This window comes from Quercus suber, unplaced genomic scaffold, assembly GCF_002906115.3.
Source record: "Quercus suber isolate HL8 unplaced genomic scaffold, Cork oak 2.0 scaffold_299, whole genome shotgun sequence".
Classification (NCBI taxonomy): domain Eukaryota; kingdom Viridiplantae; phylum Streptophyta; class Magnoliopsida; order Fagales; family Fagaceae; genus Quercus; species Quercus suber.
In genome coordinates, this window is record NW_027069755.1 from 250,654 (window position 1) to 274,340 (window position 23,687).

The 23,687-nt window shown below is 31.3% G+C and overlaps 1 protein-coding gene across 1 annotated transcript; it reads right to left on the reverse strand.

Annotated features, from left to right (window-relative positions):
- Nucleotides 1-7,525: 7,525 nt before the first annotated feature.
- LOC112011012 (germin-like protein subfamily 1 member 7) lies at nt 7,526-8,452 on the reverse strand. The gene is made up of 2 exons (XM_024043388.2): nt 8,335-8,452; nt 7,526-8,061 (listed from the first exon to the last, which is right to left on the reverse strand). The coding sequence occupies exons 1-2, from the start codon at nt 8,450-8,452 to the stop codon at nt 7,526-7,528; spliced, it is 654 nt and encodes a 217-aa protein (XP_023899156.2).
- Between the last annotated feature and the right edge of the window lie 15,235 nt (nt 8,453-23,687).

Here is a 23,687-nt window from a genome sequence, read left to right on the forward strand (position 1 = left end):
AAAGGTCCACAATATTTAACCCCTTACGTATTATGTTTTTCTCCTTTGTATAATTCTTTCCATGTTACCTCGGTATGAACACATAGTGTTGTAGAAGCCCAATACTCTTACAATTGCAACACCCAAAAATGTTGCTTCAATGGAATGTTTGACATAGAATAGGTGCTAGTTAATTGCTCTGCCTTTCCTATGACACAATGACTCGCATAGAAAAAAAAAATCATAACAAATTATTTTATTTGATAATAATTATTTCTATGGCATTACATCAAGGGAAACAATGTAAACTTTATTCAAACTATATATTGGTTTAAAAACCAATGAAGCCTGACCACTTCAACGCTATTGTATAGTTTTCATACTGTTTTTTGGCCAACCAAATAATGCGCCTTATATATGTTGATGGTATATTTAAAAATGAAATGACTGAAGCTTCCATGCATGTTGTATGTATCCTCATTGCAATGCGTGGCGTAAACTCTTTAAGTCGAATGTTTTAAACTTATTATCTTATTTTCTTATCTTGCATCATTTTATTGACTTTATCTTGATTGATGGGTACTAAATACTTCTTAATGGTTTAGTTAGATTTTTAATGTTTTTATATTGTTGACGTTTACCTTTTTTTGTTCTCTCTTTATGTTGACCCTATATTTTTGGTGCATTTCGTTTAAGATCGAAGATTTTTAACAGAATATTACAGACGAATTCTCATTGCTTCCATCGTGCAAAATAATTTTTTGAAAGAGATAGAAAGTGATATTTGTTGGACAAGAACAACATTCCAGGATTAATCTATGATCTAGATGTAAAGTAAACAACAAGTACTGAATGACACAACCATGTTTGATGTTACGTGTTAGTGAATTCCCAAAGAATATATTATGTAAAATTGTTATTTACAACTATTTGTTTTGTTGGCTTATATTCCATGCCAAATTTGATTGTAATTATATTCAATCTGTTATACCCTGTATTTATTGTGGGATTTCATTGTAAGGGTTGTGTGATAGAGAGAGAGCGTATGAAGATTCAAGCATTTGAAGACTGAAGATTTCTCGCTTGTGTATCGCGACTTAGCTACCCGCAAAATGACTCATGCGCCCCACACATGCTGGAATGCGAAGAGTCAGGTCAGATGGAGACAATTGTGCCTCGCGAGTATCTCGTGGGTAAGGCCTTCTCGCAAAACACCCGTGAGGCATTCTGTTCTACCAACTTGTCCAGTCTGATACACACTTTCTGTGCCTACACTGTTTATACACACATTACCCACAAATGTCATAGAGAGCTTCTGAGAGAAAACCCTAACCAAACACCTTGAGAGTTAGAGATTGTTATACCCACAATCCTCTACACATTTATTTTGGGATTTTCCTAATCTCCTACCTCTTCATTTTCATACCACTAAGAGGTTAATAGCTCAAACACTTACCACACCCTTTGAGAGTGTCAAGTGAAGTTTTGGTGCTACTGGGAAGCATTGGAAGAAGCCTAGAATGGCAAATGCAACATAGAGCTTGTTGCGGGATCCGGAGAACTAGACAAGACACGATTCCGACAAGCCTTGTTAGAGTAGGAGCTTGGAGGGCTTAGGTACAGAGGGTAGATTAGGCATGGAGGGTCTCTTGCTCACCCTTGTATCCCAACTCATTGGCTGTGACAGTTGCTGGGTCCTTGCAAAATTTTCCATTCACAAATACTACACAGAGAAAAGTTTGTTATTGTCACAAATAAGAAAGTTCTGTAACTGTGGACAATAGCATGTCTTGTAGGCAAAAAACAATCTAATGTAGATGATATAACGTAGGTGATGATAATAATTTCATTAATGTGTTGAACTTCATGAAAATGATCTTGAAAGAACGTAGGTGATTACGACACTACTACGTTCTGCTAATAATGAGCGGGCATGTAGACTTCCAGCTCGTCAAAAAAAATAAAAATAAATAAATAAATAAAAAAGTAGGAGGGACCATGTACATACCAGCAGAATCGGTGTTGTTAATTGCGACACAAAAGTCTTGCAAAGGACTAGGGTCATAAGCTGAAACAAGGGTGGTTGCCAAAGCCAAAATGGCCACAGTAAAAAGGTAAGGAACACCTTTCATCATATTTGAGGATATGCTATCTCTATCTTGTGGTATAACTAGTACTCTGCGTATTCTTCCTTGGGTGAGGGATGGGAACAAAGCATATGGGGATATGTCTACTTATAGAGAGGAGTCGGTGGACATGTCATACTTTTCACAAACGGTGCATATAAGACTTGGTAATACTTCAACCGTTCTTAATTTCTTATTTTAATGCCTGTCAAAAAAAAAAAAAAAAAAATCTTATTTAATGGCTGAACCATTCTTTAACCACTACTACTCTGTACACATTTGAAAAGCAATCAAACTGGACCACTTCAATGCCATTGTGCAGCTTTGGTGTTGCTTTGGCTGATGAACCACAAATTAACCTTACGTTCTTAGTATATTTAACATTTAAATAATTGAAGAACCCATGCATATATCTTGACTCTATGCTCATTAGGGAATGTTTAATTGTCAATGGTGTGACCCATATAATTAAGTATGCTTTTGTTGAACTAATCTTATTGACCTCATCTTATCTGGTGGGTACTAATTACTTAATATGTTTTAGTTGTTTTTTAGATTTAAGCTCTGTTTGGATTGGTGTTTGCGTCCAGGAAGTCTGTGCTTTTCACTTTTTTTTTTTTTTTCCAGTGCGTCTTGCACTGTTCATGAAACATGAACAGTGCATTAAGGCAAATGAACAGTATTTTTGTGTGTGAATAGTAACTAGAAATTATTTTTTTTATTGTTTTCAGCTTTTAGTAAAATAGACGATATCCAAAAGCACACTTAATGGTTTTCTAGAACCAATAACTACCGTGGCATTTGACTACCAAGGCATGAGATATATATATACTCTTGTCGGTCCCTTTTTGTTGTTCTCATTTCATGCTATGGTGTTCTATGATGTAATTCTTATGAATGTTTGGTCAACACCATAGTTAAATCATATTTGTTACAATTCATGGCAACATCTCTTACATCGAAACGCTTATTGAAGCTGTTGCACGAGAAGTAAAGTTAAAAACATTGTTTAAAAAAAAAAAAAAAGTTAGACATAAACCACAATGAATTCAAAAACATAATTGAGTGAAATTATTCTGTGCATAACACGGAACCGTGACTAGTTTCGATTTATAATATTCAAGCGAAAACTTGAAATGGATCCATTTTAAATGACGTCATATTATGTATCCCTTTAATTGAACCATGAAATTGTTCCAGTTAAGGTCACATTTTATGTAATTGGCATGTCTTTTGATAAAACGCATTTTATTTGTATTTATATATTTGTTCTAGTGTGTTCAAGAACATCATGAACATGATGATGTATTTTTACAAGTGGTAACAAGTGATATTATTGAAGACATAAAAAATACTCAAGAAACAATACAAGAAAAGATGGAACAGAAGATCTCAACACCTGGCTCTATACCTTCAATCTATTAAGATTAAATGAACCTTGATACATCTTGATCTATCGAGATTTGTGAATTTAAAAAATTCTAGATCTATTTTCGGTCCCATGATGACTAGGCTTTTCTTGGGTTTTCAGCTCTAGGTTTCTAGGGGATATAAAAGCAATATTTTATAGCCTTTTTCAGAGACACAGAGACTCATATTGAGATACCTGCTTTACAAGAGCTACTTCGAATTTTTGTGCACGTTAGGTTTATTTACCAAGCTGCTTCTAGATCAATAAGTTTGGATATTGAAGAACTCTGCATGAAACAACAACAATCAAGTTGTTGTTTTGTTAGTCACGTACTAGGATCCACGCAATGGAAAGTCTCTACAAGAACAAGTCCAGTTGGGTTTGGAGCTAATACTGGTATAGGTCAGTAGGTTCAACTATAGGTTGGGTATTTTGGATAGACTAGTGGGGTAAGATTTGTTATACTTGTAAGTTGCAACTGCTCGTTTTTTTATTAGTGGATTTTTCGAGAGTGGTAACCTAAAATTCACTCGATGAGGTTTTTCCTACAAAGATTTTCCTTATCATGATCAAATCTATTTTCCACTACATCTAATTTAGTTTGGTTGATTTGATTGTGCCTCCACATTATTTGCTTGAAATTTAAATAATTAATCAACTTGGCTAATTGAATTAATTAACCGAAGTCAATTTATAACCTAACAGGTCCATTTCAAATAAAGATAATTATTTTCTTATTTATTAGGAGCTCTTTGGAAAACATGACTTTTTTAGATTAGTCAACTTAGCAATAAAAATCCTCTTAAAAAAAAAATAAAAAAAAAAAACTCAACAATAAAAAGGACAAGTTTATGTAGAATAAATGCTAACAATTATATATATATATATATACACACACACATATACATATATAAAAAAGACAAGTTTTTGTCAATAGAAAAAAAGTTGTCAATGCAATTAATGTTCCATATTTTTGTTTTCTCTAGATGGTTATATATTCTATTTCTATTTTGCATAAGTGCACTATAAATAACTCCACTATCTACACAACAAATTGATGACAAATTTTCCATTATCTTAACAAGTAATTGTTAGATTTAGTACTCGTTTGGATACAGCTATTCCCATGTCTGCGTTTGTCTTTTTTTTTTTTTTTTTGGAAGCGTGTTTCTATGGCAGTGGTGGTTTGACAGTGGGTCCCGTGCACTGTTCATGAGACCCACAAACCTCCTTTTTTTTAACATAACCTTCACTAAAAATGGGTCCTATGACACTATTCTCACATTTAAAAATTATTTTGCTATACTGTTTTCAACAAAATAAGCAGTATACAAACGAACCCTTAGACCTCTAAAAAAAAAGTGTTTAACCAATTTTAAGTACAAGTTGTTAATTAGATTAATTATGCAAGCCTTAGGTTAAAGAAATAATCAAATATATCATGCACGGTGAAAAAATAAATAACAAAAAATATGATGACTCAGGAAATCTTATAAAATAATTTGTTCCAAAGGAAAAACTTGGGGGATTAATCCTAAGAAGAACAATCCACTATTAGATAGAGATTTACAGTCAAAAAATCAATTCATAGTAAACATAAATAAAGCTAAGAAACTTAGCTTTGAATCCCACAGACATCTCTGATATAGATCTGTTCCAACATGAACCTCCAATTCACACTTTAGATCTCACGTACACTTGATTGCTGAAGCTTGGGTTGCTACTTGATTCCAACAATACTAAGTGTGTGAGTGTGATCTCTAGTAGAAGGCACAAAACCCTTCAGATCTCAAAAAAGTAGCTCTCCAAGTCCTAAAAATGTGTATTAGGGTTTCCCTTAAGTATTAATTGAAACTGGATTGAAAACCTAATCACTTGCTTGACTTAATGGACTGAAAAACAAAATTTGTAGAATCGACATTCGATTGGTCAAATAACAGCTTCAATTGATTGAAACTGCCATATTTTGATTCCTTGAATCTACTATTTCATGTTCTTGTACATTATCTTGGCAATTTCTTGAGCATTGTCTAATCCATCTTATAGACATTATGATCTATACATAGAAAAGTTTGTGGTCACATTTTTACCAATTATCATATACACATATAGAACCTAACAGTAAGTTCTTTTCATATGTGTCTTTGTGTTAGAAGTACTTTGAACTCTCAACCTTATATGTGTTTGTTTGTTTCTCAAAAAAAAAAAAATTCCTGAGTAATCAACAATCAATATAGCTTAAATTTAGGCGCAATTGTTTCTCCATTACTGTCACACACTAATCATGCAGGGTAGAAATGTGAAAGATATAATGCTTTTTCACAATGAATTGTTGAACTTTCAACTTTTTTTTTTTTAAAGTGAAAACACTATTTTGGTCCCTATATTTTGGGGTCACAATCAATTTAGTCCCAACATTTTTATAGCAATCAATTTGGTTCCTATTATTTTCAACTTACAGTCAATTTAGTCCTTGTTGTTATCTCTATAATGGAATATGCCTACATGGCAAAAGGATTGTACTCTTGGTACACTTAAGCTTATGTGGCAAGTAAAATAATATTAAACAAATTTATTTAACATTTAAATAATGCCAAATCAACATTTAAATTTAAGAAATAATTTTAATTAATTAATTTTCTGGCATTTTTGTAGCAACCAAACACACCAACACAAAAACACAAAAATCATATTCACCAATCACCAACTCTCCTAAACACAAAAATAACCCAGAAATCCAAGCGCAACAATAATTCAAATTGAAATGTACAACGATTCACGATTCAGTAGAATATTCCTTTTCTTACAAAAACGTGCCCTGTGTTATTCCTCTTCTTTTTTTTTTCTCTCTCTCTCCCCCCAACTCTTTTCTCTTTTGATTCACCCATACCCACTTTGACCAAAACAAAACCTTTGCCTTGGAAGCCACCTTGCCAAATTGAACCATAAACTAGGAAGATGAAAACCATTTGATGCAATGTTTTGAATCCCTCCGTCCATTAGATTGATGAAACCTTACCTTTTTGTTGTTGTTAATTTATGAGATGGGAAAGTGTAGGTCCACAAAGTTAAGCAAATAAACTCAGTTATGTCAAAGATGCATTACTCAGCTACATGCTGTGGGCATTTTGTTCTGATTTGGATTTTCTTGCTTTGGTTTTGCTTAAAATCTTACTTCTTTCATCAATTGCAAATATTTCTTTTTGAAAATTAACCATTTCCACTGAAATTTGTGCAACCCCTTAATCTATTTGACTAGTGCTCTCTTTGATTTTTACCGTTTTTTCATATTTCCTTTTCGGATAATTTTGCTTTTTTCCTTCTTATTTTTTAAATTACAACAGTTTGCAAAGTCAATCCAAGAAGCTACGAGTTACCAGCAAACCCAATAAAATTGATATTTTCTGACCTCAAATATTCAATTCTAATTTTAATTTAAGAAATTAATTTTTCTGGGTTCATTATTATTTCGGGTTCAGGTTCTTCTATTCTCTTTTTTTTTTTTTTTTTGTGATTTTTTTTTATGGCATATGATTTTTCTTTTTTGTTCAAGTGTACAATCTATTTGCCATGTAGGCATATTTCGTTAGTGAGATAACAGCAAAGACGAAATTGACTACAAGTGTTGAAAATAATAGGGACCAAATCAACTGCTACAAAAATATAAGCACCAAATTGACTGTGACCCCAAAATGTAAGGACCAAAATAGCGTTTTCGCCTTTTTTCTAAAGTAGCTATTAATACAATTTTTGTCAGTTTAATAGGTACTTGTGATTTTAATCGTAGTGAATCCAATGTATATTCAAGATTTAGTAATGCAGTAATTCCTCAGCATTTACTTGGACACCATGACACATTAAAAAAAAAAAAAAAATCATAAGACAATTTTATTTGATACTAATTATTTTTATGAAATTACATATAAGGAATCAAGGTAAACTTTAGTCAAACTCTGCTTTGTAATGGTCATCATTCCTATTACAAATAATTTTACCAATTGTTGTTTGACTAGAATTGTTTTTGAAGATAATCAACAACATTCTTGTCTAACTGGAAGGCCTTAGCGAGAACATCAGTATTGATTGGAGGATTAGATCCAAAGATTGCATTTGCTATGGTGATTAACCCAGGATTTTGACTGCTGAGACCAGCAAATGCAACAGCATTGGTTTGCCCTATGTTGAAATGGAAGTGAATGATACCAATCGGGAATACAAAGACATCTCCCTTATTTAGAACTTTGGTAAAGAGTTTGTTTGGGTTGGATGTGACAAGTCCAACCAAAAGAGTACCCTCCATGACTACCAAAAGCTCAGTGCCACGTGGGTGAATGTGAGGAGGATTCAAGCCATATGGGGCAAAGTCGAGACGAGCCAAAGATATGCCAAGAGTGTTGAGACCTGGTAATTTATCAACGTTCACAAGATTGACACTTGATCCAAGTTTATTTGCAGCTATGTTTCCAGGAATATTGACTCCAGGAAAGAAAAAATCGCTTGCTATGACATATGCGGGGTCCTTGCAAAATTTTCCATTCACAAATACTACACAAAGAAAACATTGTTATTGTCGCAAAGAAGACAGTTCTGTAAAAATGGACAATAACATGTCATATAGGGGGGAAAAAAATCTAACGTAGATGATATAATTTAGGTGATGATAACAATTTCATCAATGTGTAGAACTTCATTAAAATGATCTCAAAATAACGCAGGTGATAATAACACTACTACGTACTTCTAATAATGAGCAGGCACGTAGCTTTGTAGTTCATCAAAATATAAAATAAAATAAAATAAATATTAAAAAAAAAAAACGAAGAGAGCAGGTAAGAGAAAATGCCAAAGCCAATGGACTAGGGTCATAAGCAGAAGCAAGAGAAAATGCCAAAGCCAAAATGACCACAGTAACAAGGTAAGGAACACCTTTCATCATTTTTTGTGCTTATGCTATCTCTATCTTATGGTATAACTAGTACTCTGCGTATTCTTGCTTGGGTGAACTGGTCTTTGTATTTCACAAATGGAGCATATAAGACTCGGTAATTCTTCAACCATTCTCAATTTCTTGTGTAATGCTTGAACAATTCTACCCCTACTCGTCTATACACATTAGAAAGGCAATCAAATTGGACCACTTCAATACCATTGTGCAGTCTTCCTGTTGCACAAATTATCCTTACGTTGACATAATTGGTTTCTCAAAAAAAAAAACATTGAAATAATTGAAGCACCCATTACCTATTCATATATCTTGACTTTGTCCTCATTAGGGAATGTTTAAGATATAGTCAACGGTGTGACCTATATAATTAAGTATATATACTTGGGTTGAAATAATCTTATTGGTTTTCTAGAACCAATAACTTCGAAGGCATCTGACTACCGAGGCATGTGGTATGTTATTCTTGTCGGTCTCTTTTTGTTGTTCTCACTTCATGCTATGGTGTTCTATCTATGATGTAATTTTTTTTTTTTTTTTTTTTACTCGTGATATGTAATTCTTAAGAATGTTTGGTCCATACCATAGTTAACTCATATTTGTTACAATTCATGCATGGCAAGATTTCTTACATCGAAACGCTTGTTGAAATTATTGTATGAGAAGTAAAGTTAAAAATATTGTACAAAAAAACAAAACAAAAAAGAAATTAAAAAAAAAAAAAAAAAGAAGTAGACATTAACCACAATGAATTCAAAAATATAATTTTGTGCCGGTTTGGATAGCACTTCTTCTCATTGAATGTGGCGTTGCGTTTTCCTATTTCACATTTCGGTAACAGTAAAATCACTATGCATGAGACATTTATCACTATTCACATACTATAGCGCATTGTTCATGACTGTAGCAGCACTTTTTACGCATTAAAAAATATTAAAAATGGGTTCCACGGTACTATTTACACATTTAAAAATTATTTTACTATAGTCTTTTCAGCAACAATAATTTTTTAGCAACAATAAGTTGTATCCAAACGAACCCTATATGAAATTCTTCCCTATGTCGTACCCAAGAGTTTTTTAGTTCAAGACGTCTAGAGTTTAAATTTCTCTCTCTCATTGTAGCTATTTAGTTTTATTTATTTTTATATTTTATTTTTGTACGTTCTAGTTAGTTCAACTGATAAAATGACTTTTGTATTTAAATAAGAAATCTGAGATTTGATCATCACCTATACCAATTCTACTTTACTCCTCTTCCTTCCACTTTAGTCCAAATGGACCATTATATCACATAATCATGCGTGGTAGAAACGTGAAGTATATAATGCTTTTTCATAATGATTTGTTCAACTTTCAACCTTTTTTTTAAGTAGCTTTCAGTTCAATTAAACAATTAGTGTAGTATATACAAAATAAAAGGGGGAAATTAGATAAAAATTGATGAGGGTATTTAATCTTACCAAATTTACCATGTTTCATTTTAGATCTAAAGTTTTTCATTTAATCAATTAAAGACCAAAAGTTTTTAATTGTTTCAATTTAATGGGCAAAATTCAATCTCCGTTATCCATTTTTGAAATTCTAAGCAATAACAGAACATATAAAAGCACAAAACTATTGATTAAAGCTAAACTTTATGTTTCACCTTAGGCTTTGTTATAAATTGATTTTTTTTCTATCACTGAACCGAGAGAAAACGCTTTGTTTAGATTGAGAATAGGGGAAAAAAGCAGAAAGCTTCCTTCCTAGACTCGCTCTTGATCTTTGAGTCCAACGACTCGCCTCTTCTCAAAATCGTCACTTTCTTCATTGCTAGACCGATCTTCGCCACTCTCCAATTGTTTGCAGAGCTCAACCTCCTCGAGACCGACGACACCACCGTGGTGACATACCTTTTCTCCTCCTGCCAAACCGTCGGTTTCCTGCTAGATCTAGTGTTAGAATAGTTAAAGTTAGGGTTTCCATATTTTTTTTTTATGATAAAAAACCCTGGCTTCTGTATTTTCTCCTTTCTTCTTTATCTTTTTGCTGGGGCTTTTTTGTTTGCTTTTAAGGAACACCGTGGAAAAGCAAAAAGCATAACTTTTGATGGGCTGAGATGAGAACAAGTTCACAGCTGATGGGCCGCAATCCCTTACAATTAAATAATCTTTGCTACACACAAGTTCATTGAAAGTTGTTTTAACTTCTAATATAAGTGGACATCTTTGTTTTCTTTTTTGTTCTCTCAAAAGGAGTACCTCCACTATCTTCATTGTTATTTTTATTGTTTTATATGGTTTTAGTTGTAGTACCTCCACTATAGGTCATGAAAAAAAAGGCAAACCTAAGGTGACGAAATATTCCTGTCACCAAAGACTTACCAGAGGTGACGAAATTCTAAATTCGTCACCCAATATTAGGATGTAGATGTTTTTGGTGACGAAATAAATTTTCGTCACCTATTGTTTGACCAAAGACTAACTGGAGGTGATGAAATTCCAAATTCATCATCCAATATTAAGATGGAGGTGTTTTTGGTGACGAAATAAGTGTTTGCCACCTATTATTTACAAATAATTAAGAATGGCTATGGGCAGGGTATACCCATATATACCCAACCCAATTAATTTATCCATAGATATTCGATTTCCTTACCCAATTAGTATCCATATCTAATTTTTCCCCCATCTGTTTATCCATAGATATCCATACCTTACCTAAAGCCGATTTTTATAAAATCACCAAATATGCTCAAAAGCCACTAAAATAAGCAAAATACCCATGAAACCTTTAAAATGACCAAAATACTCCTACAATCTCTAAAATCACCAATTATGCTAAAAACCCACTAAAATGACCAAAATATCCCAAAATCACTAAAATGAGCAAAATACCCATGAAATAACATCAAAAATGACCAAAATACCCCCAAATCACCAAATATGCTCAAAAACCACTACAAATTACCAAAATATCCCCTAAACCTAATAAATGACCGAAACACCCAAATCCTAAAAAATGACCAAAGTACACACGAAACTTTAAAAATGACCAAAATACCCCCTAAACCTAAAATTTGGCCAAAATACTCCTAAAACAAAAATAAAATTACCAAAATAACCCCTAAACCTAAAAAATAACCGAAATACCTCTGAAACCTAAAAACTAACCGAAATAGCATTGATGCTTGAAAATTACCAAAATATCCCTAATCCTAAAAAAAAAAAAAAAAAGACCAAAATGCCCCCCCTAAAACCCATAAAATGACTAAAATACCCCTAAAACCTATAAAATGAAAAAATAGAGTTGAGTTCAACTCTAAAAAATGATACACCACCCAATAACTTATTATTGAATCATATTTTGAAAATCAACTGTTGATTACACGTTCTATATGTTCTTAACATGCATGCCAATTTTCATGCCAATCGGATATAATTTACCATGTGATCTTAAACTCATTTTATGCATTATTTTAAACTACAAAAATTGAATTTAGACAATTAATTGATGACAAGGCTATTAATCTTGATCACTTGAAATTTTGTAATCATGAAAAATATATGAAGATATGTAATCTAAGTAGATTTGTCAAAATTCACATTGAATAAGAAATATAGGTTGGAGTCAAGTTACACCTGATGTAACTCTAAAAATGATACACACCCAATAACTTTTATTGAATAATATTTTGAAAATCGAACTGGATTACACGTTCTATATGTTCTTAACATGCATGCTAATTTTCATGCCAATCGGATGTAATTTACAATGTATCTTTAAACTCATATTTTATGCATTATTTTAAACTAAAAAACTTGAATTTAGACAATTGAATTGATAACATGGCTATTAATATTTGATACCTTGAAATTTTTAATCATGAAAAATATATAAAGATAATGTAATCTAACGGTAGATTTGTCAAAATTCACATGAATTAAGAAATATAGGGTTGGGTTCAAGTTACACTTGATGTAACTCTAAAAATGTTACCACCCAATAACTTATTATTGAATATCATATTTTGAAAATCGAACTGTTGGATTACATGGTCTATATGTTCTTAACATGCATGCCAATTTTCATGCTAATCAGATGTAATTTACAATTTGATCTTTAAACTCATCTTTATGCATTATTTTAAACTATAAAAACTTGAATTTAACAATTGATTGATGACATGCCAGATCACCTTGAAATTTTGTAAGCATGAAAAATATATGAAGATAATGTAATCTAACGGTACATTTGTCAAAATTCACATTAAATTAAGAAATATAAGGTTGGTTCAAGTTACACTTGATGTAACTCTAACAAATGTTACACCACCTAATAACTTATTATTGAATATATATTTGTAAATCCAACTGTTGGATTACATGTTCTATATGTTTTTAACATGTATGCCAATTTTTAAGCCAATCGGATGTAATTTACCATTTGATCTTTAAACTCATCTTTTATGTGTTATTTTAAACTACAAAAACTTGAATTTAGACAATTGATTGATGACATGCCTATTAATCTTTGATCACCTTGAAATTTTGTTAGCATGAAAAAAAATATGAAGATAATGCAGGCATGAAAAATACTAATATTTTAGGTCCCTCCAAAATATTAGTATTTGTGACGGCTATAAAACATAATTGTGATAGTTTTTCTTATTGGTCATAAATATTTCACATTTTACCAAGTATTTGCGAGGGATTTATTTTGCCATCACAAATAAGATTTTGTGAGAGGGCTTTTTGGATCCGTAAAAAATTCTTACCCATTAACCCATTATTCGGTGCAAACAGTTTGGATATGGTTTGGATATTACCCATTTACCCATTATTACCCATTTAATTAAATAAATCTAACCCAAACCTAACTCAACCAAATTATTATAGGTAAAGCTCAACCCACCCAATTACCCAATAATCAAAATTACCCAATTGCCCCCTAAAACTTGCAAATAACCAAGGTGCTCCTAAAATCCTCTAAAATTACCGAAATGCACCTTAAACCTAAAAAATGACCGAAATACCTTTAAAATCATAAAATTACCAAAATACCCCTAAACCTTAAAACATTACCAAAATACCAAAATCCCCAAAAATTAAAAAATTACCAAAATACCCCATAAACCTAAAAAATTATCAAAATACCCCCCGAAATCTTTAAAATGACCAAAATACCCTCCGAAACTTAAAAATGACAAAAATACGTCCTAAACCTAAAAAATAACCGAAATACTCCCCAAACCTAAAAATTACAAGAATACCCATAAAACCTATAAATGACCAAAATACCCTCGAAATATGAAAATTACCAAAATACACCCCTAAACCTAAAAATAATTGAAAATACCCTTGAAACCTTAAAAAATGACCAAAATACCCTTGAAACTTATAAAATAAGAAAAATAACCCCAAAACCTAAAAAATGACCAAAATAGCCCAAAATTATAAAATTGAGTATTTTGGTCATTTAGGGGTATTTTGGTCATTTTTAGGTTTAGGGTGTATTTTTATCATCATATAGGTTTTAGGGCCATTTTTTTTTTTTCATTTTATAGGTTTTAGGGGTNTTTTTTTTTTTTTCAAACAAAGCTTATAATTTTATTGGAATTTTATAAAACTCTATACTAAATTCATTAATTCAAATCAATACTTATTATTATTTTTATATCATTCACTATATATATATATATATCTATATCTGGCGTGTAACTCTGAAACAGCACACCGATACACACCGATACTGAGTTATGTTGTTCTTTGACCAAACCAAAACAACATCCAGTACGAAATTGACTCCCTTTTATAATAGTACATAATTAACATTTTGGTCAATTCCTTTGTTTTTTAAAAGCCACGGTCAGATGCTTAATAATAATTGAATATGTATGTTTTATTAAAAAAAAAAATGAATATATGTGGCCAACAAAAGCAATATTCAATTTTGATTACGTACGTTACATAGGCTATCCTAGCCCAACCCAGTGACCCAAGGTCAAGCCCAACTTGGTAGCCCAAGGGACGAAGTACACGAATGGGCCAACCCAGCTTTAGGAAGGGATGAATATGGCCTTCGAAGAAATGTATAATGGCCCAGCACGTGCCCATTTGGCTTCTGGCCCAGATCCACCCCAATGACAACATAGGACACAAGTCAGCCAATCACAAAAACTGTTGAAAACTGTTATTTAAACACACGTACCAAACGGACCCTTATAACCTAGAATAACACAACTCAACTATACTGTTTTTTTTCCCCAATTATATTTTTCCTTTAAGAATGTCTACATCTTATTTTTATCGTGAACTATTTGATTCCTCCCCTCATGCCTCTCTCTCAACTATACCTTTTAATTTAAGTGATTATTAAACAAGACTTGTGAAATGCCTGCATATAAGAAGTCCATGGTCCAAGAAGACCACGTGGCTTGTGAAATGATTGCACGCAAATTCCCTTTGCTTGTAAAATTTTATACGAAAAATGCACAAACACCCCTTCAACTTTAAGGTAGTGGCCAAAACACCCCTCAACTTTTATTTTAGCTAATTTGCTCCTTAAACTTAACACAACTGCCAAATAGAACTATCTGTTAGTTTACTGTTAAACCACATTAGTCAATCACGTATAAAGAGAACTTACCCAATTTATTGAGCAAAAGAGAGAGAAAAACCTGGTTCACTGGTTCAGGCGTTCACCGGAAGGGAGAGAGGATCTCTCAACTGAGTGGTGGCATCACAGTAGTTTGATCTCCCGTCGCCGTTATTGGTAGGAATGGGGACCAAAGCAACCATTATTGAATTTATATTTTGAAATTCAACCATCGGATTACATGTTCTATATGGTCTAAACATGCATGCCAATTTTCATGCCAATCGGATGTAATTTACCATTTGATCTATAAACTCATATTTTATGCATTATTTTAAACTACTAAATTTGAATTAAGACAATTGATTGGTGACATAGCTATTAATTTTTGATTAGTTTAAAATTTTGTAAGCATAAAAAATATAAGAAGATAATGTAATTTAATGGTAGATTTGTCAAAATTCACATCGAATTAAAAAATATAAGATTGGGTTCAAGTTACACCTGATATAACTCAAAAAAAATGTTACACCACCCAATAACTTATTATTGAATTCATATTTTGAAAATGCAATTGTTGGACTACACGTTTTATATGGTCTTAACATGCATACCAATTTCATGCCAATCGGATATAATTTACCATTTGATCTATAAACTCATCTTTTATGCATTATTTTAAACTACAAATATTTGAATTTAAACAATTGATTGATGACATGACTATTAATTTTTAATCACCTTGAAATTTTGTAATCATGAAAAATATATGAAGATAGTGTAATCTAACGGTAGATTTATTAAAATTCACATTGAATTAAGAAATATAGATTTGAGTTCAAGTTACACCTGATGTAACTCTAAAAATGATACACCATCCAATAACTTATTATTGAATACATATTTTGAAAATAGAACTGTTGGATTACACGTTCTATATGTTTTTAATATGCATGCTAATTTTCATGCCAATCAGATGTAATATACCATGTGATCTTTAAACTTATATTTTGCGCATTATTTTAAACTACAAAAATTTGAATTTAGACAATTGATCGATAACATGGCTATTAATCTTTGATCACCTTGAAATTTTGAAATCATGAAAAATATATGAAGATAACGTAATTTAACGGTAGATTTGTCAAAATTCACATTGAATTAAGAAATATATGGTCGAGTTCAAGTTACACTTGATGTAACTCTAAAAATGATACACCACCCAATAACTTATTATTAAATACATATTTTGAAAATCGAACTGTTGGATTACACGCTCTATATGTTCTTAACATGCATGCCAATTTTCATGTCAATCGGATATAATTTACCATGTGATCTTTAAACTCATATTTTATACATTATTTTAAACTATAAAATTTGAATTTAGACAATTGATTGATGACATGACTATTAATCTTTGATCATATTAATCTTTGATTACCTTAAAATTTTGTAATCACGAAAAATATGTGAATATAATGTAATCTAACGGTAGATTTGTCAAAATTCACATTGAATTAAGAAATAGAAGGTTGAGTTCAAGTTACACCTGATATAATTCTAAATATTGATACACCACCCAATAATTTCTTATTGAATGTATATTTGAAAATCGAACTGTTGGATAACACATTTTATATGTTCTTAAAATGCATGCAATTTTCATACAATCGGATGTAATATACCATGTGATCTTTAAACTTATATTTATGCATTATTTTAAACTACAAAAACTTAAATTAGACAATTGATCGATGACATGGCTATTAATCTTCGATCACCTTGAAATTTTGTAATCATGAAAAATATATGAAGATAACGTAATTTAACGGTAAATTTGTCAAAATTCATATTGAATTAAGAACTATATGGTCGGGTTCAAATTACACTTGATGTAACTCTAAAAAATGATACACCATCCAATAACTTATTATTGAATACATATTTTGAAAATCGAACTGTTGGATTACACGCTCTATATGTTCTTAACATGCATGCCAATCTTCATGCCAATCGGATGTAATTTACCATGTGATCTTTAACTCATATTTTATGCATTATTTTAAACTATAAAAACTTGAATTTAGACAATTGATTGATAATATGGCTATTAATCTTTGATCATGTTAATCTTTAATCACCTTGAAATTTTGTAATCACAAAAAATATGTGAATATAATGTAATCTAACGGTAGATTTGTCAAAATGCACATTGAATTAAGAAATATAAGGTTGAGTTCAAGTTACACCTGATGTAATTCTAAATATTGATACACCACCCAATAACTTCTAATTGAATGCATATTTTGAAAATCGAACTGTTGGATAACACATTCTATATGTTCTTAACATGCATGCCAATTTTCATGCCAATCGGATGTAATTTACAATGTGATCTTTAAACTCATATTTTATGCATTATTTTAAACTATAAAAACTTGAATTTAGACAATTGATTGATGACATGGCTATTAATCTTTGATCACCTTGAAATTTTGTAATCATGAAAAATATATGAAGATAATGTAATCTAACGGTAGATTTGTCAAAATTCACATTGAATTAAGAAATATAGGAGGGGTTCAAGTTACACTATGTAACTCTAACAAATGTACACCACCAATAACTTATTATTGAATATATATTTAAAATCAACGTTGGATTACAGTTCTATATTTTCTTAACATGCATGCCAATTTTCATGCAATCGGATGTAATTTACCATGTTGATCTTTAAACTCATATTTTATGCATTATTTTAAACTACAAAAACTTGAATTTAGACAATTGATTGATGCATGCTATTAATATTTGATCACCTTGAAATTTTGTAATGCATGAAAAATATATGAAGATAATGTAATCTAACGGTAGATTTGTCAAAATTCACATTGAATTAAGAAATATAGGATTGGGTTTAAGTTACACTTGATGTAACTCTAAAAATGTTACACCACCCAATAACTTATTATTGATTTCATATTTTGAAAATCCAACCGTTGGATTACATGTCTATATTTCTTAACATGCATGCAATTTTCATGCTAATCGGATGTAATTTACATTTGATCTTTAAACTCATCTTTATTCATTATTTTAAACTACAAAAACTTGATTTAAACAATTGATTGATGACATGCTATCTTGATCACCTTGAAATTTTGTAAGCATGAAAAATATATGAAAATAATGTAATCTAACGGTACATTTTCAAAATTCACATTAATTAAGAAATATAGGGTTGGTTCAAGTTACACTATGTAATCTAACAAATGTTACACCACTAATAACTTATTATTGAATATATATTTTGAAATCCAATCGTTGATTACATGTTCTATATGTTTTTAAATGATGCCAATTTTATGCAATCGGATGTAATTTACCATTTGATCTTTAAACTCATTTTATGGTTATTTTAAACTACAAAAACTTAATTTAGAAATTGATTGATGACATGCCTATTAATCTTTGATCACCTTGAAATTTTGTTAGCATGAAAAAAATATGAGATAATGCAGGCATGAAAAATACTAATATTTTAGTCCCTCCAAAATATTAGTATTTGTGACGGCTATAAAACATAATTGTGATATTTTTCTTATTGGTCATAAATATTCACATTTACCAAGTATTTGCGAGGGATTATTTTGCCATCACAAATAAGATTTTTGAGAGGGCTTTTTGGTCCGTAAAAAATTCTTACCCATTAACCCATTATTAAAAAACTCAATTCTAGTCCTTTTGTAAATAAACCATATTGTAGAGATATTTGTAGAGATAATCATTATTAAAAATGTATTACTTATCGTTTTAAAAAAAAAAAAATATTACTTATTAGTTATTGTATTATTATTATTATTATTATTACTACTATTATTTAGTGTTTTATTTTATTTCTTCTCCCGCACAAACTCTATTTCATGGGACAGGATATTAGTGGCGGGAAGTTTTATTTGAGAAAAAAATTGGGGAGCGGGAAAGTTGAACTATTTTCCCATATCCTTTCAGTTCCGACTTTATCTCCATCCATGACTTCGTATCTCAAGTTTGAAGCTTATCTATATTGGCTTAGAATTTAGTTTCTCTCACGCAAACAACCAGAAACTATCAACAACAAAAAAAAGTTTTTTAAGATAGGAAAAAAAAAAAAAATTGAGATGAGAAGGAGGTAAAGATTGTGATTGGAGGAGCAGCAGAGGAGAAGTTCAGTCTCTTTTTCTGGCTTTTCTTTGAAGAATTTCAATCTCTTATTCCGATTGGTTTGAGAAATTTCTTTGACTTATAGGTATAATCTTTTGCTTCTCTTAAAATTTAATTTTTATTTATTTGTTTTTAGAGAAGGCTTAGGAAAAAAAAAAATTTAGCTTTGGATTTTGAGCAGTGAAGTAGAATGAAATAGCCTGATTGCAAAACAAATTTCAAAGTATTTGAAGTGATTCATTGCAATTAATAGTGATTCTAGTGAATATGTAGTTGGAAAGGAAGATTAAAATTAGACATGGCAAAATGGGCGGGTCGAGTCTGGTTCAGGTCGGGTCAATCGGGTTGCGGGTCAAAACGGATCACGGGTCAAAACGGGTCATTTTTAAACGGGTCAAACGGGTTGCGGGTCAAGTCGGGTCGCGGGACGGGTCGAGTTGACCTGTATTTTTCAAACAAGTTTTTTTTTTTTTGAAAATAGATGCAATTTGTCAATTGTTTCTGAGTTCCTTAACTGTGATTAGATTCTCATTGGTGATACTGTTATCACTTACCAATTACCACTAAACACTTGATACCTAAATTTGGTGCAACTCTTGTTCTAGTTTTCTAGAAGCTAATCTTGGTATAATTTTTGATTTGTTTAAAGTAGAAAGAGAAAATGAAGGTGACAGGTAAAGAATAACAAACTATAATGGAGTACATAACATATTAAGTGAAGAATAATAATTAAATATCTTATAAGAATTACACCTCAATCTCAATCTACTCAACGTTGGTGACGTGGCAAAACGGGCGGGTCGGGTCAGTTCGGGTTCGGGTTGGGTCAATCGGGTTGCGGGTCAAAACGGGTCACGGGTCAACACGGGTCATTTTTAAACGGGTCAAACGGGTTACGAGTCAAACGAGTTGCATGTCAAACGGGTTGGGTCAAACGGGTCTGACCCGTTTTGCCATGTCTTAAAATCTATAATCATCTAAATTAAGGATTAACGTTGGGAAATTTCATTGAAAATTGAGTTAGGAGCTATAGTTTGTATTATTTTAAAATTAATTCATACAAAACCCTTTACCAAAAAATATCCAACCCATTCATTGCCCAAACCCTGTCCAAAATTATACAAACATCAACAAAAATTTCAACAAATTCCAAATCAGCAAATATTATCCCCTAGAAAGAAAAATCCTTTGTAAATTCAAATATCCCCCATTTACTTAAAAAAGAAACCCACATCTTTGCTACTGCTGCTGCCTCTAACCTGGAATTGTTCATTTGCCTCTACAACTTGCCAATTTTCCACTCCCAGTCACTGCCTAAGCCGAAGCCAGACTTCACTTAGGCTTCTAAGATCCAACCTTACTGTGAAGACTGTAGAGCTATTTATTTCTCAATGTTTATGTTTGAGATATATGCGCGTTCTTGCTTGACCAATATAGAAATAACATGGAACTTTCAGCTGAAAGAAATACTGAGAAAAAGGGGAGGATATATGCGTGTTTGTCTAATAAAATTAATTAATGGTCTCTTGAGTTTATGTTTTTGACTTTTGAATCTTCTATAACCTTCTATTTGTCTTGTTGTGGTTTACACTTTACAGCTTGCATATATTATAATATTATTTTATTTTATTTAATTTTTAGTTTTAGTTTTTATAAATGATAATAGTACTATCTACATACTACAACTTTGATAGCCACGTATAGGTTTATAAATCTTCCACTATTGTTATATTATTTTAACTTATATTAATTTTACCTTTTGATAGTGGCAATTGATTGAACAATAGATTGTTACACAAGTTCAAAATAAAAGAAGGCTCTTCCTTGTAAAAAAAATTATATATATAATATATTTATTGTAGGATCCATTTTTGTAACCCAAAAAATATGGGTTTTCAAGGCCCAATAAACCCACAACAATGAATTTTTAAAGAGTGGATCGAAGGTTTAGGTGCTCGCCGGCCTTCACTAGGCATGAGTTCTCTTTTTATTGAAAAAGACTAAGACCCATTTACAGCTGGGGAATCCTCCTCGGCCCGTGGCCGAGCTCTCCCCCCCCCCCCTTTCTTACTTTACTCGCTCCTCTTATATAGTATATGCGCGTTCTTGCTTGACCAATATAGAAATAACATGGAACTTTCAGCTGAAAGAACTATTGAGAAAAAGGGGAAGATATATGCGTGTTTGTCTAATATATGTCTCTTGAGTTTATGTTTTTGACTTTTGAATCTTCCACATCCTTCTATTTGTCTTGTTGTGGTGTACACTTTACAGCTTGCATATATTATAATATTATTTTATTTTATTTTTAGTTTTAGTTTTTATAAATGATAATAGTACTATCTACATACTACAATTTTGATAGCCACATAGAGGTTTATAACTCTTCAACTATTGGTATATTATTTTAACTTATATTAGTTTTGCCTTTTGAAAGGGGCAGTTGACTGAACAATAGATATAATTGATGGAAGTTTCAAATAAAAAAAAGTTCTTACTTGTAAAAAAAAATTAAATATATAATATATTTATTTATATATTTAAATTAAAAAATATTTTTTTTAAATTTTTTTATTAGGCAATAAAATGCATTAAAAATACCTCATGTACAATCTGCTCACTATCACACTCCACAGTAACAGTGTACACTGCACAAAGCTTGATAAAATAATAGCTTGATAGTACTCAACTGTTGAGTATATAATATTTTATAATCTAAAAAAGTTGAGAAAAATGTCATAATCACTGCGCAAGTGCAAGAGATCTCTGTGTATAGCTATTGGCTAGCCCCCACCCACACAACTACATTGCCTACAAATTCACTAACCCAGTAACCCACCCACACGGGCCACACCCAATGTATACCCACTCAAATTAATATATATATATATATTTTTTATGCAAGCTTTTACTTTATTTATTTATTTTGGTGAATGCAAGCTTTTACTTTATGAACAGTAGTGATTTTAGGAAATTTTTTTAGGGTATTCCTCAATAAGCATAAATTACACAATCTAATAAAAAGAAAATTTTATATATTGACAACAACAACAATAAAAAAAATACGCAAATACATAAAATTTACAATTGCTTTCTACGAGTTTTCATATTTTGAAATCGTTGCATAATAGTCTCATTATCAATGCTACAAGCTACATCTTTTTCAATATACGCAACCAAGCAATCATTCATCCATTGATCTCTCATTCGATTGCGCAATTCATTCTTTATATATTTCATTGATTTTTTTTTAATGCAAGCTTTTACTTTATTTATTTATTTTGGTGAATGCAAGCTTTTACTTTATGAACAGTGGCGATTTCAGGAAATTTTTTTAGGGTATTCCTCAACAAGCATAAATTACACAATCTAATAAAAAGAAAATTTTATATATTGACAACAACAACAATAAAAAAATACGCAAATACATAAAATTTACAATTGCTTTCTACGAGTTTTCATATTTTGAAATCGTTGGATAATAGTCTCATTATCAATGCTACAAGCTACATCTTTTTCAATATACACAACCAAGCAATCATTCATCCATTGATCTCCCATTCGATTGCGCAATTCATTCTTTATTTATTTCATTGCTGAAAAACTTCTTTCCACTGTTGCAGTAGCAACTGGAAGGGTCAAAGCTAGCTTCACAAGCAAATAGACTAATGGATAAGTCTCGTGTTTCCTTGTGCTCACTAACTTTTTAGAAAGTTCACTAACTCGTTGAAGCTTTAAAAAGAAGTCATTGCCGCACATATCAAAAATGTAATTCTGAAATTGAGAGTCAAGTGCCAAAATATCTGTCCCAAGAAAATCAGAGGGATAGAACTTAGCTAGACATATCAACTTTTCCTTATTGAAAGCCACAAATGAATTACTTGGATTCAAGCAAGCTATACAAAGTAACAAATCGGTATTCGCTTTAGAAAAGCGGTTGTTAAGTTCTTGAAGTTGCATATCTATGACTATGTAGAATAGCTCAACACAATAATGATGTAAATTTGAATTTTTTTGGGTGTTGCATCGCAGCCTCCCACTAGCTACAAATATCGCTTCCATGTCCAAGATAGGAATATCATGTGAGGTACAAAATAAAGATACTTCAGCCAATAAAGATGCCCATCCATCGTCTCTCATCACTTGCAACCGTTGCTTAGACACTTTAACAAGATCCATAGCATTTACTGTATCTTAATTTTTTTTTTTTTGTAATGCTATTGACAACTCATTTGTGATCCCTAAAATATTTTTCATCAAGTGTAGAGCAAAAACAAATTCAAAAGAGAGAATTGACCTCATAATAGATCGAGCTTCAACTTTTTGGTCGGAGAGGCCATCTTCTTCAATAATCTCTAATACATTACCAACAGCAGAGCACATCAAAATCAAGTTGAGAATAGTCCCATAATATGATCCCAAATGTGTATCACCAGGACGTTTAA